The 27,096-nt window shown below is 35.7% G+C and overlaps 1 protein-coding gene across 2 annotated transcripts in view; it reads right to left on the bottom strand.

The window, feature by feature from the left end:
- KPNA3 (karyopherin subunit alpha 3) overlaps positions 1–27,096 on the bottom strand; it is an 89,220-nt gene that overhangs the window by 16,866 nt on the left and 45,258 nt on the right. For both annotated transcript variants that reach the window (XM_081214989.1, XM_081214990.1), the window contains exons 2-10: positions 25,257–25,301; positions 13,033–13,122; positions 12,811–12,840; positions 12,671–12,723; positions 12,437–12,532; positions 9,099–9,184; positions 6,997–7,083; positions 6,462–6,631; positions 5,016–5,060 (exon numbers count right to left, since the gene is read on the bottom strand). In XM_081214989.1, coding sequence (XP_081071115.1) covers positions 5,016–5,060; positions 6,462–6,631; positions 6,997–7,083; positions 9,099–9,184; positions 12,437–12,532; positions 12,671–12,723; positions 12,811–12,840; positions 13,033–13,122; positions 25,257–25,301 — 702 coding nt within the window. The remainder of the gene's footprint in view (positions 1–5,015; positions 5,061–6,461; positions 6,632–6,996; positions 7,084–9,098; positions 9,185–12,436; positions 12,533–12,670; positions 12,724–12,810; positions 12,841–13,032; positions 13,123–25,256; positions 25,302–27,096) is intronic.

Here is a 27,096-nt window from a genome sequence, read left to right as displayed (position 1 = left end):
CCTGTGCTCCGCAATGGGAGAGGCCACAACAGTGAGAGGCCCGCATACCGCAAAAAACAAAAAACAAAAAACAACAAAAAAAAAGAAGCACAGGGCTTGTGACTTTGTGATGGGCATCTGAAGTGTGCCTGTGGGCTGGGGGAAGAGGTGGCCATCATGTGGGACTGAGTCCTTAACCTGTGGGATCTGACACTATTTCTGGGTAGTGTAGGAACTGAATTAAATTGTAGGACACCTAGTGGGTCAGAGAGACTTGCCTGTTGTTGTGGGGAATCCTCCAGCCCTGCTCAACACATTTGGTGACAAGAAGTATGAGTAGTGAAGTGTTCTGTACGAGTAGTAAAGTGTTCTGTACGAGTAGTGAAGGAGACACACAGGAGAGATATGCACCGTAGGGAAGAACTGGGTTTTTCCCTATACAAGAAGGAAAAGACTGAGTTTTCCCTAAACAAATCTGTACCCTTTTGCTATAAATTACAAGCATGAGTGTAAAAGCTTCTCAGTGATTCCTTCTAGCAAATCACTGAACCTGAAGGTGGTCTCAGGGACCCCTGACATATCATCAAGTGTCACTAACCATCAAGTCTCAGCACATAACCAATCTGCTATAACTGATTAACTTCATTTGTAACAGCAGTAGATTTGTATCAAAAGTTAGATAATACTCAAAATTATCTGAAAAAAAAAATTATCTGGGCATGTCAAGCCATGGATGAACAACTTCAGAAAGGACAGGAAAACCAAATGCTACAGAATCACTGCAATTGCACCTTAACTTTAAGAAGCACAATAACTAGAAAGCAAATGAACACAGACTGACCTGAATCAGTCCAGATTTCTTCTCTAGTCCTCGGGGGTCAATATTTAGTGATTCTTCTAATGTCACAAAGGCATATGAATGTCCATAAACCACCTAATTCTCTCCACACCCTAACACAGCTTCTCCAGCAGTCTCACTAGTGACTGTCTCATAAATGAAGTCTGTCCTGCTGTTTTATACCTCTCCTTGCTGCTATTCTTCTTTTCTGTCGTGTCCTACCCTAAGACCCAAGTTAGAAAGTTGGGTACTATCCCTGACTCCTCTCTTCACTCACCCATATCAAAACCAGCAAATTTATCATCTAAACATTTCTACAGTCCTCCCTTGTCTTTTTATTCCTAATGTCTAAGCTCTGGTTCTGGTCCTCATTTTCTCTCATTCATACCACAAAATCAACACCAATCTGTCTTCTCAACTCCACTTTCCTCTAAAATCTACACTCCACTCATAATTGTTATAAATTATCAATCCAAAATGTAGCTCCCTCTCAGCTACATTAAGAGGATACATGAATCCTAAGGTGGTGTACAAGACTCTGTATGATCTAGAACCTGCTAAATCTCTGCCTTATTTTTTCCCCACTCTTTGCTTCACAATTTATGCTTCCGTCTCTCTACTTTAAAAAACTCCTTGGCTGGTTCCTTTTCCCTTGTTACCACTGCTCAAATGCAGAGAATTCCTCAGAATTCAATTTTTAGCCCTTTTCTGAACCTTACTCCATGTCCATATTTTCATGAATCTCTTAAGTACTGAAAAACCTCAAAGATGTATGGCCTTTTCCTTCCTAGAAACATTACTACGGAGGAACAACAAATAAATCAGAATGAATGTGTCTGTCCTACAATAAACTCATCATCTTCCTCTCCCAGTCTCATCCGTTTGTTTGACTCCTGATGGTTCATGGCATTATTATCCATTTTAGATTGCCAAATTAGAAACCAAAGTAATTTTTACTTCTTCTCTTTGATCCTTTCTTCTTGAAGTTCTAACTCACTTTCTCTCTCCTAACCATTAGCTTCGGGTTCATACCTTCATCAACTTCCTTAAACCTATTATGATAGTAAAATAGGCCAGCCTACACTCAAACTTTCCCCATTCCAGACCCTCCTTGCCTCTTCCAAGTTATCTGACTATAACGGACATGAGCATACCACTCCTCTATTTGAAAATCTTCAATGACTCTGCACTGATTACAAGATAAGCCCAAATTCCTTAAAACAGCATTCAAAACCCTGAAACTTAACTCCCCAGCAAACGTGTTGGTTTACTAACCACCTGTATTCTCTACACCCTCCATGTGTTCTCTTGATTCCTTATTATTGCTCCTCATATACCCGAAATGACCTTTTCAACTTGACAAAATCCTTCTTATCCTAGTTGTATGACTTTAGACAAATTACTTAACTATCTGTTTTCTTTTTACCTTGTTTGTAAGATGGAGATAATTATAGTTACCAATCGCATAGGATTTTTATAAGGAATAAATGAGTAAACATATGAAAAGTACTTAAAACAGTGCCTGGCACACTTTAAAACCCTTAATAAATGCTAACTATTAACATAATCTTCTTTTTCACTTCTATCACCACTTCCACCACCATCTCCTTATAATGCTTATTTCAAATGTTACTTCCTCAATGAAGCTTTCTGGTTGCCAGAGAGAATATGTGCTTTCATAATCCTAGCATTTTGGTCATTCCTCTGTTTTACTTTTCTTTTCTTGTTTGTTTGTACACATATTGTGTGCTTATGTGACCATGGTATGAAAGAGCATAGGCCTTGGACTTGGCTTCAATTCTCAGCCACGGCTTTTATCCACTGTATGACCTTAGTTAGGTTATTTTACTTGACTAAGTTTCGTTTCAATCTCCTTACTTGTAAAATAAGAGAACAAAACTTATCTCATAAGGGTGCTGGTAAGATAAAAGGAGATTATAGAAACAGACTTAGTATAGCAAGTAACTGACAAAAGTTCATTCCATTCACTCTTTTTACCTGCTACTAACGTTGAGGTCTTAGAGAGCAGGGCCTCTATGTCTTCTTCATCCCTGTGCCTATAATTCTCTGTGCAATTCTGGCTTAAGTGGAACAACCTGTGTTTGTTAAACTCGATAAACATACTTATAACTACAGTACTTCATCACTTTAATAACTCTGGCTTTCAAATAAACAAGACCAATAGGTGGTGGAAGCTTTTATTTGCCTATAATCAATTCCATAATGTCCTAGGGGAAATGTCTTGATGCAAATATCAGATATTTTGCTTATTTGCCTTTTAATTTTGGCTTTCAGAAAGCTTAGGACTAAATTTAGCATTCAATAACAACAAATACATTTATAAAAAGAAGTTTACCTCCTCCCCCTTTCTTTTAAGATATTTATTATCTTATGTCTGTTGCTAAGTCACTTTTACATCCATTTTGAAAACAGGACAGTATATAACTAAACAGTTTTCACTTAATTTTTATGACAGTTCAGGCTAACACTTCACAAATAAAAAGTTACTTTAGTTACCTTTAAAAGACACCCTCCTAAGAACTTAAAGTCCTAAAATTAACTAGTGAAACGTGCAGTTCAATATTTATACAGGAACTATACATTGCCTCTTGAGAAATGTTAGCAAAGATGCATTTTCTTCATCCCAATGATAAATCACACATAATTCTGACACCCACATACATACATATTACGTGTGTGTGTGTATAAACAAAAATAGGATTATAAAAACACAAACATACAACAAATCAGAAAGAGATCTTAGTTGGAACATCAGAAGCCAAATTAATGCTAGATCAACACCAGAATCAGTTCTAAATTCACTGAAATTTAACTGAATTTTATTTATTTATTTATTTGGTTTTTTTTTTTGCGGTACGCGGGCCTCTCACTGTTGTGGCCTCTCGCATTGCGGAGCACAGGCTCCGGACGCGCAGGCTCAGCGGCCATGGCTCACGGGCCCAGCCGCTCCGCGGCATGTGGGATCTTCCCGGACCGGGGCACGAACCCGTGTCCCCTGCATCGGCAGGTGGACTCTCAACCACTGCGCCACCAGGGAAGCCCTATCCATTGTTTTACTCTGTGGAAGAATTTAACTTTTAGCCTTGCTACATTCAGGAGAATTTTCAGCCTGCCTGATAAAAAATTTGCCGGCATATATATAGTAATTGCTTAACAAAATCTCATGTAATGAACAAATCATGTAAAGATGCCTTTGCATTTAAAACTATACTTGAGTGCTCGTTTCAGCAGCACATATACTAAAACTGGAACGATACAGCGAAGATTAGCATGGCCCCTGCACAAGGGTGACACGCAAATTCGTGAAGCGTTCCATATTTTAATGAAGTGAGAGAGTGGCATGGACATATATACACTACCAAATGTAAAATAGCTAGCTAGTGGAAAGCAGCCACATAGCACAGGGAGATCAGCTTGGTGCTTTGTGACCGCCTAGAGGGGTGGGATAGGGAGGGTGGGAGGGAGACGCAAGAGGGAGGAGATATGGAGACATATGTATAGGTATAGCTGATTCACTTTTTTATAAAGCAGAAATTAACACACCACTGTAAAGCAATTATACTCCAATAAAGATGTTAAAAAAAATAAAAATAAAACTATACTTGATATCCTTCAATACTGTATCTCAGAAGGTTGTAGCATGGGCGTTCGTGTGCTTTCACAGAAAGTAAACACCATCTGTCATCAGAAGATCTCAGTTTTAAATACCGACTGTGACCCTTACAAGCTCTGCAACTTTGGATAAGTCACTTAATGTTTCCCTGAGGTCCAGTTTCTTACTCTGTAAAATGGGGACAATAGTATCTAGCCTACCTATTTTAAGAATCAAATGAGATTTTTAAAAAATATGAAGAAGCTTTATAAAGCTTTTACCACTTTATAAATATTAATACTTTAAAACACTATTATGATACAAATAACTAAATTAACTACATATGTGATAATTTCTCTAAAGTTAGCATTTTTGCTATCTGAATGATGTAAGATACAAACTTAATTTAACTTTAATCCTGTTTCTGAAAACCACATACATTGTGGAAGCTTGACAACTTAATAAGATATATGCTGACACTTATTAAAAGCATAAGAATAAATAACCCTTTTAAAAAAAAATAATAAAGACCCTTTCAGTCCCATCCAGAGCAAAATCCCAAATCTAAACTTCTGCTTTACTTACGTTTATGTCCGTATGGTATATGAGGACACATAATGCTGGCAAAATCTGAGGAAAGAAGACAAACAATAAATAATACTAGAGTTGATGAAGATGTCTTTGTAAAAATGAATAACTGTGATTAAAAAAAGCAGTAACTACTATTTGCAGGGCAAGAAAAACAACATTAAGTTTGTTTGAATCTCTATTAGGAAAATAAAAATATGATAAATTCAATCTGAAAAACCAAAAAAATATTTCAGATGTCTAACTGCAATATTCAAGTAAGTCTGGCAGAGATTAATGTACCTTAAAGGAAAAACATTTGTTTTCAATAACCTTCTTTATGACGTATGTCAACTTGAAAGAATGGAGATGCAAGTATGTAGTATAGCTATTTTAAGAATCCGCCTTTCAATGCAGGGGACGTGGGTTCGATCCTTGGTCGAGGAACTAAGATCCCACATGTCACAGGGCAACTAAGCCCACACGCTGCAACTACTGAGCCCGTGCACCACAACTACAGAGCCCACGTGCTGCAACGAAGAGCCCGCATGCCACAACTAAGATCTGACACAGCCATAAATAAATAAATAAAATATTAAAAAGAAAAACTAGTGCATTATTAAAAAAAATGAAAAAGCTACTCTTAAAACTGATCTCATTGTCTCACTTACCTGTTTAAAGTAAAAATAAGATTTTATTTAGCTACTTGAGTCAAATTGAAGTTTTTGACCTCAGATTTAGTCAAGAAAATTATGACCAGTATGAAGTATAAAGTTTGTTGAATTCAGGCATTACAGATCTTCTTTTAAAACTGGGAGGGAGGGGGCAGTAGCAGGGAGAATCACTAAGTACCCCTTCCATAAGGGCAAGAGGTGGCAGAAGATTGTAAAGGATATCAGTTACGAAGATTAAAGATTCACAGTCAACATTTCTCTGCACAGTCAAGTGATTAAAGGTTACACAGGATTTTTTAAAACTTAAAATACTCAGATCCATTTACAAATTATATGTAAATAGCAAAGATTTTACTTTGCTTTAATTAGCAGATTTAACACAAAGCATGCCACATATTAAGGGTACTAATTTTGTCAGGAATCAAGGGAAATTTCAATTGGACTTAATGCAAATTCACTCAAGAACATTTGCACATAAGTAGACCAGTTTTATCTGTAGCAATCCCTTACTTTTTTAGTGTTAAACCAACAATGCAATGTAGTAATAAAACTGAGATTTTTTCTTCTTTTGTATTTTTCTGCTTGAATTAGGGTGGACTGACATTCACTCAGCTGCCATAGAGTCTCAACTTTTATTTCACAGGAGTCAAAATTAAGTATGATACGTTACTTAAATATCTCATACCTGCAATGAAATCAGTATATACATTATTTCATTCCCTGTGCATGAAAATCTAAGGCATAAACATAGGGAAAATATACCATCTGGCCTTTGCATTTCTTCATTTACCTCCTGAACTGTCTCCATAGGCGGTGGGGGATCCTTATTCCTGCAGAGATTGACAATGACCCATGTGACGTTCCGAAGGAAGGTGATGGGAATGGAGGGATTGATGAAGGACAGAAGAGGTTTGACAACTCCCAGTGATATGACATAATCTCTACATTGAGGACCATCACCTACAGAAATGAAAATTGTATTTAAAAAAAAAAATTACATTCAGGATGAGAAAGTCTGAAATGTATGCAATGGCTCATGTTGGGACGCTGATGTTCTATGTTTCCTCACCATTAGTCAAGGGCATCAAGTGTTGCTATCTCTCCAGATTTTGATTAGGGAACACAAATTTAACCTACCAATCCTGATAGCAAATTGCATATCCATTTCAAAGAGGTACAATCTTAAGTTAGTATTTATGAAACAAGAAGGTAGTCAACCCACATTAAAATTAGAGGAAACATAGTGTGTAATGGCTATGCCAATGTAGGAAAAAAGTTAATTAAGATACTTAATTGGAGTCTTTTCAAACCTCAATTCAACGTACCTATAATGTTTCCCAAAGCCCATACTGCTTGTTCACAAACATTCTGATGTGGTGAATGGAGAAGTCTTAGAAAAAGAGGTACGGCATCTATAATAAAGAAAAACTAATATTTACACTGCAAAATGCTGGAGTCATAGATTTCAGCCTGTATACAGAGTTTGGCACACTATAGTTGCCCAATGATAATTCACTGAATGAATAAATGTGGCAAATATCTTTACCCTAAATATAATAAATTTTAGTGTTTTCCCCTAGTAGTATTCAAGTAACAAACCTACTGACAGTGTCTAGAAGTTGCTATTATATTATTAATTAAAAGAAAACAGCAGCATAAAATTTTTCCTATAATTCATTAAAAAAAATTTCTACCCTGAACATGTAACCTTAAAATATAATACTTTAGTCAATATGATCCAACTGCTGACATGGGATTAACTAAAGAAATGATTATCCCCATATCAGGCCTACCCTATATTTCAAGGTAATTTATCATTATAATCCTTACTCCTTACATAACTTATGTGTTAACTCAAATTCCAAAACACTGGTATCATATTTATTACCTGTAGAAACTAAGCATAAGCTAGATCACTTTTTCTTAAATTTCAGTCAATTGTGCACTACCTCTAGGATTTTTAGCTGTATCTCTGCACTACCTGTATTATTTATTTAACATTTAAATTAAAACCTACTCACACTTTTAATAGCTTTATCGAGACATAATTTATATGCAATATAATTTATCTGTTTAAGTGTACAATTCAATGGTTTTAGTATTTATACAGAGTTGTGTCATCATCACCACAATCTAATTTTACAACATTTCTATCACCCCCAAATCCCATACCCAGAGAAGTCCTACTACCCTCTCCCCCAGCCCTAAGCAACCATTAACTGTTTTCTGTCTCTACAGACTTTACTTTTCTGGACACGTCATATAAATGAACTTGTATAATATGTAGTTTTTTGTTTGGATTCTTTCACTTAGAATAATGTTTTTGAGGTTTATCCATCTTATAACATGTATAAGTATTTCGGGTTTTTTTTATTGCTGAATAGTATTCAATGGTATACCACATTTTGTTTATCTACTCATCAGCTAATGGATACTGGGGTTATTTCCATTTTGGGGCTATTATGAATAATATGAGTAATGCTGCTGCAAACATTTCTGTACAAGTCTTTCTGTGCACATGGTTTCATATCTTGGTTCCATGTAGTAGGGGAACTGCTGGGTCATATGGTAACTCTATGATTAACCTTTTAATAAACTGTTTTCCAAAGAGGCTGCACTATTTTACATTCTCACCAGCAATGTATGAGGGTTTGAATTGATTCACATTTGTATTTTAACTAATTTTATTCATCACTTCTGTAAATAGAATACCAGTATCAATCACCACACATAGAAGATAACCAGAAAATTAAAAATGAAAACAAAACACTGTTATTTAATTGTACCTACTAGTCTCTATTGAAAGCCCTAGTCTAAAATCTGCTGTTCCCTTTTTGTTGCATCTAACATCTACCTAGAAATCTTCTCTTTGACATTACTGAAATATCTAAAACAAAAGTGAAAGAAAATAGTATTCTCACTACTTGATTCAATGTAACTTATTGCTATATCATTTACTACTTAGAATCACCTTAAGTACCACCTGAAGTCAGTTAAGTGTGCCACACTTTAAGACTACCTGGTGACATCCAGTTTTTTTCAAAGAGCTTTTGACAGTTTGGGTCAACATGCTAATAATAGTTAGCCCATCTTGAGGTAAGCAAAATTTTAAAAATATATGTTACAAGCTAAAAGACATAAGTTACTCAGCACCTTGGAGACATTAGGAATAGAAAATTTAAACCCTATTATTAGGAGATGGTCTTGACCCAAAAAGATAAAACTCTTCACTTTTTAGTAACCACAATTAAAATTATTCAATGATAGATTAATGACAGCTATAGGAAAGATATCAACTATCATAAGTAACTTATAATATTCACAATTTTTAAATAAAACTGTCTTTACAATAAAACACCACTTCTTTCCCTTTAAAAAAAAAAAAAGGGTCCAGCAAGTAAGGAATTAAATTAACTAATTTACTTACTAGACTGTACAACAGCTTGAGTCTGTGCAGAAGTTCCTGATGCTATATTAGTTAATGCCCATGCAGCTTCAAACTGTAATGAAGGACTGTAAAAAACAATAAAAAATCTTTAGACACATAACTACCATTTACATTTATGACCTGCATATTATATGGTTATCCTTTACCTTGTCCTTGAATTTTGTCTTATTATGTCCAACTGCCTGTTGGCTATCTCCACCTGAATGTCTCATTTGCTCTCAAAGTCAGTCAATATAAACTTACTTCTTTACGTCCATTGGTAGTTGCAACATTTTTTTTTTGTTTTTTTTTTGTTTTTTTGGCTGCGTTGGGTCTTCGTTGCTGTGCATGGGCTTTCTCTAGGTGCAGTGAGCAGGGGCTGCTCTTTGCTGTGGTGCGCAGGCTTCTCATTGCTGTGGCTTCTCTTGTTATGGATCACAGGCTCTAGGCGCTCAGGCTTCAGCTGTTGTGGCACACAGGCTCAGTAGTTGTGGCTCGCAGGCTCTACAGCGCAGGCTCAGTAGTTGTGGTGCACGGGCTTAGTTGCTCCGCAGCATGTGGGATCTTCCAGGGCTTGAACCCGTGTCCCCTGCATTGGCAGGCGGATTCTTAACCACTGCACCACCAGGGAAGTCCGGTAGTTGCAACTTTTAGCCAGTCATTATTTTCCTTGACTCCTTCCTCGCCCACAGACATCTAATCAATAGGGTCATATCAATTTTACCTCTTAAATATTTCTTATATTTATAGCACCACCCCTAATATCACTGTGTTAGCTGAAGCCCTCATCATCTCAGTTGAATCACTGCCACAACCTCTAGACAGGTCTTAAAGCTCTGATTCCACTACACCATCTGCTTTACATACCAGAGTTATTACAAGGCTACATAATTTTGCTGAAAGGATGAGATCATTATAATTTGGAATGGTGGTGGAAGACCTCACAAAGAAAGGGAAAACTGAACTAGATTTTCAAAGAGGGATAAAGAAAGAAAGGCACTGATAGCTGGAAATACAAATAAAAGTATCATGGGTGGGATGATCATGATGTGTACAGATGACTACGAAGGGATCAAGAGAGCTAAAGCCAAGAAGGTGTGCAAAAATGTAACATGGGATGAAACTGGAAGGGTAGGTTACCTAAGTTTATGTGTGTGGTATGGGGAGTAGGACTCAAATCTCAAGGCTTCAGAACTTGGAATTTATTCTATAGACATACTAAGTATAGAGTGTTACTGAAAAGTGAAGTAAAAAAAAACACTGTTGGGAGTCCATGCAGAATAGATTAAAAAGGTTAAAGTCCAATGTAGGAAAAATCTGTTAAGAAGTTATCTACATTAAGTTAGGATAGATAGCTGAAAAACACACATTCTTTTAAATAGAATACCGAGGTAGGAGGGGGTGGTAGTGAGCAAAAACCAAGGGGAGCCAAAGGTTAGGGACTTAGAAGAAACTCTGTAAATATCAAAGAAAGAGAGTGAGGTTGTTAATATCAAAAGGTTAGAGAGATCGGAGAAGGAAAAGGTTTTAAGGAGAATAAATGTCAGTGATACAGCAAGCAGTGAGGTTAAAAAGATGGAACAGATGAGAAAATGAAGGAGCAGACAAGAACTACATGATGAACTTTGGCAAAAGGCAAGAAATAAGAGGGTATCAAGGCTGAGGAGAAATAAAGGGATGACAAGATCAAAGATGATGAGACAGTTTATGTTGTCTCAGACTAGAAGAAGAAAGGATTATTAAACTAGGCTAGGTGGTTTGGCAAAATACTGACAACGAGGGCCTTAAATGAGAAAACACAAAGATGTAAAAAATACAATTAAAAAGCTAGAGAAAGTCTTCTAAGATGTCATTTGAAAAAAAGAGAAGACAGAGAAAAAATAAATAATGAGTGCAATAAGTAAACAATAAACGAACATGTATTATATGCTTGATATTGTATAGTGTTTTGTTTATATTATTTTCATTCCTCACAACCACCTAAATTTTATTGATGAGGCATCTGAGGCTCAAATGCTATTTGGGTTTTGGTCAGCAACAAACCCTGGATTTAAACCAAGTTCTTTTTGGCTCCAAAGTCTATGGGTCTTTTATATTATGACACAATTTCCCATGACAAATTCATCAAGTCAGATCGAGACCACTGACTGGTGGTAGTTTTCTATTTTTACTTTGGGTGGTAGTTACACAGGTCTGCATACATTTTAGCATATTCTTCTGTATATATGCTGTATTTCACAGATACACCCACACAAATGAGCCCATGCCAAAGACCAAAAAGTAAAAAAAAAGGAGAGGAAGGAGAAGGAGAAGAAGAAGAAAGAAAAGCAAATCAAGAACAAAAAGAGGGCCTTAAAAGTAGAGGTAAATAGAATTTTTGTTTAACAATTGAAATAAAACTTATTTTTACTTAAATAAATCTTGTTATAGAAAAAATATATAATAGTATTAAAAAAGTGTTAAGGGCTTTTGGAGGGATGGTTGTGGCACATAATCAAAGCAGAAGGAAGTATTTTTAAATAATGAAAACCCTTAGTAGAAACATTTATATATCACCTTTTTATCTAGTCACCTGAAAATCTCACAGACAACACTTAGCAAAATATCCCAAGTCTAAACGCCCCTTAAACGCAAAATTAGCCTTTGTTTTAATGTATTTTGGAGTTGAAACTTACATTCTCCCCACTTAACTCAAACTGATGAAGTTTAAGATATAGCACACCGAGATCTCTCTAAACACTAACAGAAATGGGGCCAGTACCTCAAAAGATACCAAGTGGTATTTTTCCCTTTCTATTCTGGAAAATTATAATCTGCCCTCTTATTTTTAATTTACCACAAATGAAAACCATGATGATAAACAACCACTCATGGTTGGAGTTCTGTTAAAGACTTCTCAGAGTATCAGCAGATCAGCTGGAATATTCCCAGGGTAAGAAAGAGCTACTCAGTTCTGGAAACCATTCATGTTGACTCAAGTCATGAGGTTAATCTATATATAGACTCATAAGCAAAGAGTGACTCAAACACTATTTGGGTTGTTTTAAAATATTACTTTAAAAAAACCAACTAACAAATAAAGACTATAAATATTTGAGATAAGTTAGAATAGACAATAAACAGATGCTAAAATTTTCCTAGAAAATATACACACACTTCATAAACTAAAAAGAGAAGCACTTTAGGTCTACTGAGTATGATCACAGAATAAGAAAATTACATTAAAATACATGACAAATGTGATAAATGCAAAACCAAATGGAACCCATTGGTTAAATAATAATCACCAATTTTCAGTTAGCTGAAAAAAGTGAACAGGGAGTCAAATCCATACTTACTTATCATCCCTTTCTAGACATTTCACTAGAATTGGTAAAATCCCAGATTTTATTAGGTCATCAATTGGTGGATTTCTGTCACTGGATAATAGCTTTCTAGAAAAAGAAATATAAGAAATTAACTGCTATAATTTTCAAATATGTACAGAAATAACAATGTACTACTTCTAGACTATGAGCTAAAACACCCTAGGCATGACACCTATTTCTCTCTCTGGACAAATCAGTAGTTACCTTGCAGCCTGGACAGCACTCAACTGGACCACTGGGTTATCACTTGTGGCATTCTGCAACATCAAATGTAAATTTCAGAAATTAAAAAAAAAATCAATTTCAAAATACTTCAAAATGAAAATATTAAATTAATAACATACCTGCAATATAGCTTCTAGTGTTACATTTTGCTTAAAAAGAAAAAAAGATAGTTCAGCAAAGAGTTTAATAGCAAAATTACATTTATTGAATAATCTATTTACTAAAGATAAGAGTTAATATACCTTAATTATCATTGTAAAACTGGTCTTAGATTGAGAATGAAGTTCTCTGGTTATTATAAAATTACTTTTAAAACACCTTATAAGAACAAGGTAACTTACTGCTTTAAAATCAGCATCAACATCTGAATCTTCTAAACTTTCTTCTTGGGGAACATTTCTTTTTTTCAGTAAGTGTTCATCTCTTTTGTTCTGAAAGACAACCATTAAATAGCTAAGAAGTCGTGAAGGCTGCTGTTAATGAAAAATCCACTAAAATTATTTCAACTTTATCAGGCAACTATGAAACAAACACAAAATCTCTACATAAGGATAATATGAATTAAATGTGTATACTGCAAACCAATGACAGGCCACATTCTGGATTTGATAACAAAATTAACTGGTTTAAAGGCCAGCATTCATACACACAGACACAAAATTTACTAAGCACCAACTGTTTTGACCAATACTGTGCCTCCTAATCTGTAATGAAGATTTAAATTTTTAAATTTAAATTATTATTATTATAAAAGTCTAGCAAATATATTTCAACTAGTATGCTAGCTTTCTTCAACTTACTGCTAATGCTAATGGTTGCCTGAAGCAATTTATTAAGAAGTCAGCTTAACGAAAAAGAGTTTACTTCTCAAATGTTAAGGTTTGTATGTTTGTTGGGAGTGGGGGGGAATGGGAATTCATTAGCATAAATGCTATCTATTTGCTATAATCTCAGATTTAAACTCTTGTTATCTGGCTTTTCTTTTTTGTTTTTTTAATCATCTTAACCTTTCTTTTCCTTTTTTTTCTTTGGCTGCACAGCACAGCATGTGGGATCTTAGTTCCCCAGTCAGGGATTGAACCTGTGCCCCCTGCAGTGGAAGTGCAGAGTGTTAACCACTGGACCGCCAGGGAAGTCTCCTATCTGGCTTTTGCAACAGCACAATACTTCTACATTTTATGGGATTTCAACTGTTTGTAATGACAACCTGTGCCATTTTACATAATATATAGATTAAACAAAATTTCCTCTAAGATTTTAGTTTGTCTACAGGATTAAGTCAAAATAAATTAGATAAAAGACTAAATGATATCTAAGATTCTTTTCAATTAAAAATTTCAAGACCTTCTAGTCTTCAAAACAATATTTACAGAAGTGTTTGATTACAATAGAAAGCTATTGATGAGATATTGATAGAGGTTAAAATTCAGATCAAATAGAAAATTAAAACTAGAAATAGACATCTGAAGCTTACTGGCTTATCTGCATGACATCTACTTGTGTGCTATGTACAAGTAAGCATGTTTAAACAGATGCTTATGTATATGTTAACCCTTAAGAGATTACCAACTTCAAATTATATCACAGCATACTTCTTTAGTAACTACTCAAGTAATTAATTCTACATTACTTTAAAATTAATGCAACTCACAAATATGAAAATCCATGCATTCACATTTTATAGTCCCAAGTGGCTCCCCACAAAATACTTATTAATTTATAGAGGAAAAACTTGGCAGACAGCATCTTGACCAAGTGGCAAAGGTTATCATCAAGAGAAAAGGAAGAGGGCTTCCCTGGTGGCGCAATGGTTAAGAATCTGCCTGCCAATGCAGGGGACACGGGTTCAAGCCCTGGTCCGGCAAGATCCCACATGCCGGGGAGCAACTAAGCCCGTGCGCCACAACTACTGAGCCTGCACTCTAGAGCCCACGAGCTACAACTGCTAAGCCTGTGTGCTATAACTACTGAAGCCCGTGCGCCTAGAGCCCGTGCTCCACAACAAGAGAAGCCACCATAACAAGAGCCTGCGCACCACAACAAAGAGTAGCTCCCGCTCGCCGCAACTAGAGAAAGCCCGCGCGCAGCAACAAAGACCCAATGCAGACAAACAATAAATAAATAAATAAATAAATATTTTTTAAAAGGTGACATTAAAAAAAAAAAGAGTAAAGGAAGAATCTGTATAACACAGGGAACTCTACTCAATACCCTGTAATGGCCCATATGGGAAAGAATCTAAAAGAGTGGATATATGTATATGTATAGCTGGTTCACTTTGCTGTACACCTGAAACTAACACAAAATCAAGTACACGCCAATAAAAATTAAAAAGAAAAAAATTTTCAAATACATTAAAAAAAAAAGAGTAAAGGAAAAATCAACATGGTATGCCTTCTGGTCTGATGTACCAAGAAAACAATATCACCTTGGTGGTACTCCCGACCAAAATAATAACAATAGTAGTAGTGGTAGTAGTAGTAATAACAACCACCTGAGAAAAGTCAGACAAACCCAAATCTGCCATTCTATTAAAAAACCAGTCTGGGGCCTCCCTGGTGGCGCAGTGGTTGGGAGTCCGCCTGCCGATGCAGGGGATACGGGTTCGTGCCCCGGTCTGGGAGGATCCCATATGCCGCGGAGCGGCTGGGCCCGTGAGCCATGGCCGCTGGGCCTGCGCGTCCGGAGCCTGTGCTCCGCAACGGGAGAGGCCACAACAGTGAGAGGCCCGCATACCACAAAAAGAAAAAAAAAAAAAAAAAAAAAAAAACCAGTCTGTACTCTTCAAATACACAGTCATAAAAGATAAAGACTGAAGAACTACTGGATTGAACGAGACTTAAGAAACGTGACAACTAACTGCAATGTCTAATCCTGGACTGGATCTTGGGTTTATAAAGGACATTATTGGGAAAAACTAGCAAACTATGAGTGGGGGCCTAAGGATTGGATAGTAGAAATTTATCTATGTGAACTTGACAAACACACTGTGGTTACATTGAAAGGTGTATGAACTGATGTATTAACGATGTGTTAAGGGTGTAAGGGGGCACCACACCACTATATATATATATATATATATATATATACACACACACACACACAAACAGAGATATATACACACATATATATATATACACACACACACACACACATATCAGAGAGAAAGTGAGAATAAGGCAAATATGGGAAAATGCTAAGAATCAAGGAAGCCGGGTGCTGAGTGATGGGTGTACTTTTTTAAAATAATTAATTAATTAATTAATTATTTTTGGCTGCACTGGGTCTTTGTTGCTGTGTGCGGCCTTTCTCTAGTTGTGTCGAGCGGAGGCTACTCTTCATTGCAGTGGGTGGGCTTCTCATTGCAGCGGCTTCTCTTGTTGCAGAGCACAGGCTCTAGGCGCACGGGCTTCAGCAGTTGTAGCACACAGGCTCAGTAGCTGTGGTGCACGGGCTTAGTTGCTCCACGGCATGTGGGATCTTCCTGGACCAGGGCTCGAACCTGTATCCCCTGCACTGGCAGGCGGATTCTTAACCACTGCGCCACCAGCGAAGTCCCTTAAATCCTATTTTTTTATTCTCTACTTGCTATAAACTTCTCTTATAAAGTTAACACTTCAACTGTATTGCACAGGTTCTGACATGTAGCATCTTCCTATTGTTCATATCTTGGTATTAACTAATTTCCATTAGGATTTCTTGATGCCCAAGGTATTTAGAAGTGCTTACTTTTTTCCCACAATTATGAGGTTTTTGTAACTATCTCATTCACTGATTTCTCATTTAATTGTTTTGTGATCAGAGAACAAAGTCTGAACAACACTGAAATTAGCTGACATTTACTTTAGACCAGAGTTTCCCAAAGTTCCTCAGTCTATAGGCCTAAGTGTAGGCCAAAGGAAGTACCCCACAGTTTCCTTTATCAGGTGGTCAGGTCCAAACAACTTAATAGTAAGTTGGGGGGAAAAACACCGAAGTTAAAAGAAAATAATTTTATTTCACTCAGACAAAATGTGTGATTGAAAAAAACACAGTGCAATCTAATGTTTAAATTGTGAACTATTTCAAGATCTAATGATTCTGTGGTATCTGAAATGTTAAGTGTCACTGTGTTTCTCACAAAAATTTAGAATATCCCAAGGTATTCCTTTGATTCACTATGGAGTCCCATGGTACCTCACTGCACAGGGTAGCAACTATGGCTTTATACTATCACAAAACCAATTTTCCAATATGCATGGGGTTTATATGTGTTTATTAGATAATATTCACATATTAAGCTATTTACACCTTTCTATCTCCTGTTAACTAGTGTGTTTGTTGTTGACAAAAGTTCTCCCACAATGATTATATCTTTGACAAATTTCTCCTTGTAATTTTGTCGATTTTGGCTTACATATATTTGGGCATACACAAGTTTAGTATTATTATACCTTCTTAGTAAGTTGTTTCTTTTATCAAAAATTAAGTAACAACCTTCATATTTGAACTGAAAACATCCTAACATAGTCTATTTTGGGCACCCTAGGGCATGAAAGTCATACTTCACTCTCAGCAAAAAAATATGTACAACCCAAGTTAAGATAATCAGTCTCTGGGCAGGTTTCTGGTGATGTGATTAACCATTAAAGGAGGCGTCACCAAAACCAGTAACTTAAACTGTCCTTTTGCTTGTCACCTAGAGATCTGTACCCTCTTAGAGACTATACTATAAATTCAGCACCTATAAAAGGTATCTTTTTCTTTTGTCAAGTGGGAGGGGAGCTCAGAGGACATGGAAACTGAGTAGTTTCAACACCCACCTTAACTCCAAACACATACACACAGATTACATCCATTTTAAAGTTCCTTTAGAAATCCATTGTTAATCTATTATCCCATGTATGTATTTAATACTTTTTAGATCTTCTGTTTTCTGACATTTGGTTGAACCACATGGAATTGCCACTTTGTAGATCAAAAAGCTTAATTACAGGCAATTTCTTATGACTTGAACTAATATTTTTTGACTCAACAAATTCCGTTATTAATCTCTATATAAAATTCTTTTTCATTCCATCTTGAAAAAGTGGCTTGCAATCCCATACCTAAATATGTGGAACAAGTCAGCAGTCACTTCTTACATATGTGATGAAGGACAGATAATTATTTACCAGCCACACTTCAAACTTAAATAAGTAATTAAATTTGTTTTTACCCAGCAATACCCTCATTGTTTTAAATCTTTATCTAGTGCCAGTCCTGTAAAACTTAAATCTTTATTTTACAGATGAATAAATGGGGACAAAGAGAACCTGGCTAAACTAAATTATATATCTCGGAAATATCAGTTAAGATTTGAACCCAGAGACTGCAGAGCTGAGACTGTGCTGGCTACAGAGACTGTTTCTTAAATATATTCTACTGCTTGCTTTTTTTAAGATGTAGTCCAACTCTGGTTGCATCTAAATGCTTCTAAAGAGGTAGGAAAAAAATGCTCACAAGATAGATCTTCCCCTCAATATAAACATTTATGAAGTGACACTACTCCTGGGTGGTTACATGAATATTCACCCAGGAGTTTTATATATTATGTTTACATTTGGGGCACTCTGCTCAGTGCGTTATACCTCAACTGAAAATTGGAGGAAAAAAAACATTACGTGTTCATCAATCAGGTAAAAATCTGACAACCTAACACAAATTATTGTTCCTGCAGAATCACTTAACTGATCTTAACAAATGGGTGCTTTTCTTCTTTTCAAATGGATTCTAACTTACTAATTCAGGGTTTTTTTTGCTTTTTTTGTTTTTTTTTGCGGTACGCGGGCCTCTCACTGTTGTGGCCTTTCCCATTGCGGAGCATAGGCTCCGGACGCGCAGGCTCAGCGGCCATGGCTCACGGGCCCAGCCAATCCGCGGCATGTGGGATCTTCCCGGACCGGGGCACGAACCCATGTCCCCTGCATCGGCAGGTGGACTCTCAACCACTGCGCCACCAGGGAAGCCCTAATTCAGGGTTTTTTAATTAAAACTTCTATTGAGATAATTGTAAATCTGCATGCAGTTGTTAAGAAATAATGCAGAAATCCCTCGTACACTTTGCCCAGGTTTCCCCAACGGTAACACTTTGCAAAACTATAGTAAAACCTCACAACCAGGACACTGTCATTGATACAATCCACTGATTTTATTCAGATTTTCTGTCTTACTTGCATTCACTGTATGTGTGTTTATGTGTATTTAGTTCTATACAATTTTATCACCTGTATATGTTCTTTTTTTTTATTAGTTTCTGCTTTATAACAAAGTGAATCAGTTATACATATACATCTGTTCCCACATCCCTTCCCTCATGCATCTCCCTCCCTCCCACCCTCCCCATCCCACCCCTCCAGGCGGTCACAAAGCACCGAGCTGATCTCCCTGTGCTCTGCGGCTGCTTCCCACTATCTATATACCTTACGTTTGGTAGTGTATATATGTCCATGCCTCTCTTTCGCTTTGTCACAGCTTACCCTTCCCCCTCCCCATATCCTCAAGTCCATTCTCAAGTAGGTCTGTGTCTTTATTCCTGTTTTACCCCTAGGTTCTTCATGACATTTTTTTTTAAATTCCATATATATGTGTTAGCATATGGTATTTGTCTTTCTCTTTCTGACTTACTTCACTCTGTATGACAGACTCTAGGTCTATCCACCTCATTACAAATAGCTCAGTTTCGTTTCTTTTTATGGCTGAGTAATATTCCATTGTATATATGTGCCACATCTTCTTTATCCATTCATCTGATGATGGACACAGGTTGTTTCCATCTCCGGGCTATTGTGAATAGAGCTGCAATGAACATTGTGGTACATGACTCTTTTTGAATTATGGTTTTCTCAGGGTATATGCCTAGTAGTGGGATTGCTGGGTCATATGGTAGTTCTATTTGTAGTTTTTTAAGGAACCTCCATACTGTTCTCCATAGTGGCTGTACCAATTCACATTCCCACCAGCAGTGCAAGAGTGTTCCCTTTTCTCCACACCCTCTCCAGCATTTATTGTTTCTAGATTTCTTGATGATGGCCATTCTGACTGGTGTGAGATGATATCTCATTGTAGTTTTGATTTGCATTTCTCTAATGATTAATGATGTTGAGCATTCTTTCATGTGTTTGTTGGCAGTCTGTATATCTTCTTTGGAGAAATGACTATTTAGGTCTTCTGCCCATTTTTGGATTGGGTTGTTTTTTTTTTTTGCTATTGAGCTGCATGAGCTGCTTATAAATTTTGGAGATTAATCCTTTGTCAGTTGCTTCATTTGCAAATATTTTCTCCCATTCTGAGGGTTGTCTTTTGGTCTTGTTTATGGTTTCCTTTGCTGTGCAAAAGCTTTGAAGTTTCATTAGGTCCCATTTGTTTATCTTTGTTTTTATTTCCATTTCTCTAGGAGGTGGGTCCAAAAGGATCTTGCTGTGATTTATGTCTTAGATATCACCTGTATATGTTCTTGTATCCACCATTATAGTCAAGATACTGAACAGTTCCAAAACCAGAAAATGCCCTCTCACCTCCCAGCCCCTACCAACCCCCAGTAACCACTAATCTGTCCTCCATTTCCAAAATTTTATCATTTCAAAAATATTCTATGAATGGAATCATACAGTATATAATCTTTTTTTGCCCAGCATAATTCTCTGGAAATTCATGCAAGCTGCTGCTTCTATCAGTAGTTTGCATGTTTTCCAGAGTGTCTGTACCATTTTACATTCCCACCAGCAATGTATGAGTGATCCAGTTTCTCTGTATCCCCACCAGCATCTGGCATTATCACTATTTTTTTATTTTAGCCACTCTGATACATGCTTTTAGTTTGTCTTAGTCCGTATTTCCCTGATGGCTAATGATGCATTAATCAGCAGCAGCAGCAGCATGACTGCTCTTGGTATATCTCCCTTAATGAAATGTCTCTTCATAACTTTTGCCCATTTTCTAATTGGATTGTTTGGGGGTTTTTTTACTACTGAGCTTTAAGAGTTCATTACATATGGTAGATACCAGTCCTGTAATGGATATGTGGTTTTCTTCCAGTCTCTAAGCTTGTATTTTCATCCTATTCACATGGGCTTTCACAGAGCAAAATTTTTAAATTTGTTAACATCCGATTTTCCTTTTATGGATTATGATTTTGTGGTGAAGTATAAGAACTCTTTGCCTGGTTCTGGATCCTGATGATTTTCTTCCAAATTTTTTTCTAAAAGCTTTATGCTTTACTTTTACATCTAGGATCCATTTTGTGTTTTTGTATAAGGTGTGAGATTTAGGTTGAGGTTCTTTTTCTTTCCTTTTTGCCTATGGATGTCCAATTGTTCTAGTACTGTACCATTTGTTTAAAACGCTATCCTTCATCCATTAAATTAGTTTTGCAGCTCTGCCAAAAATTAGTTGCGTGTTTTTGTATGGGTTGATCTCTGGGTTCTACCTCTGTTCCACTGATGTCTATCCTTCTGCCAATACCACACAGTATTCATTACTGTAGCTATTCTAGTAGCCTTAATATTGGGTAGAGCAACTGTTCCTATTTTACTCTTTATCAGGATTATTTTAGCTCTTCTAGAGCTTGTGCCTTTCCATGTACATTTTAGAATAAGCTTGTCTATGTCTACAAAAAAACCTTGGAGAGAGTTTGAAAACAAGAGATAAATTTGAGAACAGGCATCTTTACTAAGTCAATGACCACAGTATATGCCTCTCCATTTACTTAAGTCTTATTTGATTTCTTTCATCAGCATTTTATAATATTCAGCATACAGATCCTATACATGTTTTCTGAATGTATATCAAGGTATTTTATGTTCTTTGGAGTGCTTGTAAATGGCACTGTGCTTTTAATTTTGGTTTCTGAGAGCTCATTGTTAGCATAAATAAGTGATTAACTTTTATGTGTGATCTTGTTTTCTGTGGCCTTGCAAACTCACTTATTAGTTCTAGAAACTTTTTTTCTAGATGCTTCAGCATTTTTTACATAGATAATCATGTCATCTAGAAATAGGGAGAGTTTTATTTCTTCTGTTCCAAATTATGTCTTTTATTTCTTTTTCTTGGCTTACAGCACTGGCTAGAACTTCCAGCACTACAATAAATAAGAGTGGTGAGAATGGACATCCATGTCTTGCTCCCAGATCTTAGGGGGAAAGCATTTAGTCTTTCACCATTAAGTATGATGTTAGCTATGGGTTTTGTTGTAGATGCTGTTTATCAAGTCCAGGTAATCCCCTTCTATGTCTAATTTGTTGAGTTTTATCAGGAATGGGGTGTCAAATGCTTTTTCAGTGTCAATTGATATGATCATATGACGCTTCCTCTTTAGCTTGTTAATATGGGGAATTTAGGCTATTTTTAAAAAGAGGTATTTTACTTAAGTCAGACAACTAAAACAAGTACTGGATCTGATCAGTCCAATGGGCATTTTGGTGGTGTTTTCCTTTATGTAACAACTCAACCTGCCCCGATCCCAGATCTAATGACAGTAAAGTACTATGGCATATCTGACTGATCAATCACCAAGAGAAGATTATATCAAGTTTAATACAATGTGCCAAAGTTATAAATGCCAGTGACAGGTTTTAGATCAATTTTCAATTTATAAGGCATTATTCACTTAAACATTTACACATTGAGAGGCATTATAGCATAACGGTTAGAAGCTCAGCTCTGCCATTTTTCAGCTGTGTGACTTTACGCAAGTTACTTAATTCCTATGTAACTCTGTTTACAACATGATATAAAACAGAAATACAGACTTCTGTGTAAATGTTGATGCATAAGGGCCTAATTAAATAAGAATGCAAGAGATCAAGGAGACAAAAGAAAACAAGAGTTCAAACAAAAAGAGTCTGAGGCCAGTAAAGCACTACATATTAATAACTAGATTTCACCCTCAATTTTTATAGATCAGTATCAGTGTTATTCAAAGTATGGTCACTGGCTAAATGTCCTCAAACTATTTGTTGTAAGTCTGATGCAAGATAAGGAACTTGTGTTAGTAATCAACTGTGAAAATAAATACACCATTTAGTTCCATTATTCATTTATTTAGGCAGAAAGACTTCCGTGGTAAAGGAAGCAGTGTCTTGTTTAACATTTTGACACAAGCTCCCTGACTTGTCACAGATCAGTGCTTCTGAGCACTGTTCTATATCTAAAGTGTTTTTCTTAAAGCTTCAATAAATGATTTAAATTTAAGTAAAAATTTAAGATATCATAATTCAATTAAATTCTTGAACATGCGCATGTAATGAGTACCAACTACATGTCCAGAATTTGACTGGGCATTTTGGGATGGGCTAGGAGAGAGATCTGGGAGTACTGGGGTGGGGGGTCGGGGCTGGGTCAGGGAGTGTGGTTACTACCTTCACTTCAGAAGCTTACCATCTAACGGAAGTGTGTAGAGCTCATCTAAGAAACTGGGAACTAGTTCTCGTTCTTGTATTTTCAAGAATCTCAATGTCAGTAATAACAATGCTGTGGCTGTCTCCTCAATGGAGCAATAGAGACAGCAAGGCTGAAATCAGAGGCAGACACTCTGACCATAAAGAGTGGAGGAATCTTCTTTTGAAGGGCTCTACACACCTCTGGAGAATTATATCAAAATCAATTAAGCTTTGAAGTATAGGCTTTGTTTCAGGAAAGGGTCACTTTCTGCTGCTTACTTAGGGAATTCTGAAATGTGAAATAAGGAACTGCTTGAGATTTCTTCAGTTAATTTCATTTTGATCCTCCTACAAGGATTTTTCAGGAATTAATCATAGTAATTGGAAAGGAAATAATGTTATCCAGAAGGAAAAAAAAGGAGAGATAAGAAAGCGGTCTCTAAAGAAACCAAGGTGAATATTTAAAAAGATGTATTCTGATAAGCAAGAAATTTTAATTCTATAAATTAAATACAGAGGGCAGCACAACTATAAAAGGAACAAATCACCAAATATAAATATAAGTGAATAGCTTAGATTTATAAGCATATCAGAAGGGTGAAAAAGCTTAAAACAGGAGAGGATTCTGAGTAATACTAAGACCAATACAGAAGTTTCAGAATTGTATTCCAAGCATGAAAAGTTAAGGGAAAGTGAAGGTTCACATCTGGGGAGAGCTGGTGTAATGTGAAGAGATAACAACAAATGAATAATTACTTGATTCCAATTTTATTCCTATCAGCTCTATTACAGAGAATGATCTTTACATGATGAATGAAAAACCAGATACAAAGGATAAACACCATTCTATTTATATGAAGTTCAAAATATGCAAAATATGTAAAATAATCTATAATATTAGAAATCAGGATAATGGTTGCCTTTGGGGGAAAGCAGAAACTGTAAGGGGCCTTGGGATACAGGTAGTGTTTCTTTCTTGATCTAACAGCTGGTTACACAGATGTGTTCACTTTGTGAAAATTCATCAAGCTGTACACTTAAGTTGTGTTGACTTTTCTGTAGGTGTGTGATATGTTAATAAAAAGTTAAAAAGTAAAGAAAAATAAGCTAAGTCCAAAGTGTTATGACTGGCAAGGAGCTCACCTTACTTTATTAAGCTAAGGTTTAGTTCACTTCTCTGGTCCAAATGACCCAAGGAGCTGAAAAAACTTGCACTGATGTTAATCTGTAAGTATCCATGAAGTTCAGGAGTTGAAAGAACATGGGATTAGCAAGTATTTTTCAAATTTAATAAAAAATGCAGCAGAGGGGGTACAAGAGAATGGATCTCAGGAACTATATACTATACCAAGGAGCATAACGTCGATGCTGAGTAAAAATTAATAATACAAAGTGGGTATGATAATACTTATTGAGTAAATAAATGCACAGGTCCATTTGATTCTAGTGACTCAGTGAGAGAGTGTGTACTCTCAGAATCAAGACCTTCTTTCTCTCTAAAACTGAAAAGTTTCAAGATGATAATTTAATATATGAGTTTTAGGAGTGAATTAGATCAAGAAAATCTAATCTAAGACAAACACAAAGATTTAGAAATAAGTTTCAAATCTATTTTTTTTAATGTACATGTATATAGACAGAATTTATTATGTGTACTTTGTTAACTGGTAATTAAAATTTGCTTAAAATAAAATCTGCTTGCATGAAAACACGATCTAATGAAGGTAATTCAAAAATAATGGAAGAAAAGAAAGTAAATTTTAACAGTAGTTGCATTCAATTGGTAAGATACAAGATTATTCTACTTTATTCTTCTAAAGTGTCTTTAACAAGGACATGTAACTTTTACATGAGGAAGGTGGAGGACTTCTGTCTAGCACATAGCCCACACAGAAAGAGGTTATTAAGAAAAACCAATAGTAACTTCATCAGATGTTGTGAGAATTCCAATGACAGTGGTAAAGTACTTCACACAGTGCCTGGTAACTCAATAAATGGAAGCTTCTATACATGTATGCCATTATAAATTATTTAATGATATATTTTTATGCTGTGTAGTTTTAGGGATGGCCACTAATTTGCCATAGTATTTTCATTATTCAAGTTACACAAAATTTGAACATCAGAAAACATCTGATTATTTTTTATTAAACACAGATCACTCTTACCTTTCGCAGTTCAACTGTCACTTCATTTCTGTGTCTTCGCATTGTCTAAAAAGAAAAACAAAAGTTTCATAAGTATCTAAATACTGATACTGCTAGTACATACATTAAGGCCTCTGACATTTAAGATTTAAATTTGTTTACGATTCTATTTTTAAAGATTAAGGATTAATCCATTTTAGACTTTAAATGATGAACTACAGGAGGTTAAAAAGCCAAAACTCCTGTCTATTTTACTGGATATCTGTTGGTTAGTTTTGTGGGGAGTGGGAGGTAGAGCTTGGCTGCCTAGGATCCATCCCCGTTTCCTAACTGCACCCAGGTTTCTATGGGGAATTATATACTCTCCATTGTGTACAGTCTTGATGGAACCATCTATTAAAGCATCTCACGTTCTCCTAGCAAAAACAGGGCATGAGCTTAAACTCAGCCAGCAGAACTCTCCCCTATAACTCTAAACCTAGAGCAAAATGGAAAGAAAGAAAAAAAAAAGCACATTAATTTCCAAAGGAAGCATTTGGACAAGGTAGTGAACCATGCCTATATCCTGAACTTGCTGTGTTCCTAGTTACCCGGTGTTCATTACTCATTCTTTGAACCACCTCATATTCTTCTAATAAATTATGGTTTTGCTCTTAAGTCAGCCAGAGCTGATTTTTGATGCTTGCAACTAATGTATTCTATTGCAAACGATTCATGTTTAAAAAAAGTAAATGCCTCATTGTCATGGCCTTAAAATCACATAAAAATGAAAATAAATTTGGGATAGATATTTTGTATCAAAAGATAAAGAAGTATCCTTCTACAATTTACTAAGAGGCTCTATCAGGAATGTCTTAACAGGAATTAGTGAAATGACTAGATATCCCTTCTCCCCTTGACATAGTGATATAATGGATTACTTTATTACACATACAAATATGATAAATGGTTACATTTTCAGAATAAAGGTTATATGTCATGGTATATTATTATTATTAATATATACTGCTAGATGCAGTATGCTATTATTTTATTTAATGATTCTTTTGTTATGGTACCTCTGTCAAGTTTTCTTAAACTGCAGTGATAAATTAATCTCTTTGCAGGGAAAAAATATCCCATGGAACCCAAATTACAAACTTTGTTAAATATATTGAAATATTAACCTAGATATAAACTCGTGCTTAAATATAGATATATATTAAATATAAACAAAACTGCCAAACAAAATTCAAATTAGTAACATTTATTTAATGTGATGGAATGATGCACTGATAAAACTATTATCACTAATAGGGTTCAGCAGTACAAAGAAAGAGCCCTGAATCGAATTCTATATTTAATATGTTTCTGCATTTAGGCTTCAACACTATCAGTACAGAGAATGCTTTATGTATAAATTAATCATACAAACTGTAATAAATATTGAGCAAATATCAATATTAATGAAGTGTTATTTGATCACTCTGTAAAGAAAGCTGTCTTTATTCACTTGAAGATTAGAATTGCACCAATTGTCAAAATTTGCCTGTATAAACATCTAACCCAATTGTTACTAGAGCTGAGAAGAAAAAGTATTTTCATTGCAATAACTACTACATTTAATTGTTTACAAATTGTTATAAGATAGTACACAACAAAAAGACCCAGGCAGCCTATCCCCTCCAAAATATGATCAAGTTACTGCTACACTGTAATTTCCATTAAAGTACTACTTCAGCTTGGATAGAAGTGATGAGTTAACTTCTGAAGTACTCTAAATTAGGAATCCATACTTCACAGGGGGTTAGTTAGCATGTGAAGTGCCCAAATCAGAGGTTAGCTCCCAATTAGTAAGTGTTTTGAATATCAACATCTGAAT

This window comes from Mesoplodon bidens (genome assembly GCF_964165515.1).
Source record: "Mesoplodon bidens genome assembly, chromosome: 17".
Taxonomy (NCBI): domain Eukaryota; kingdom Metazoa; phylum Chordata; class Mammalia; order Artiodactyla; family Ziphiidae; genus Mesoplodon; species Mesoplodon bidens.
Note: the sequence above shows the minus strand (reverse complement) of the source record. Positions and strands in the feature narration are given on the sequence as shown.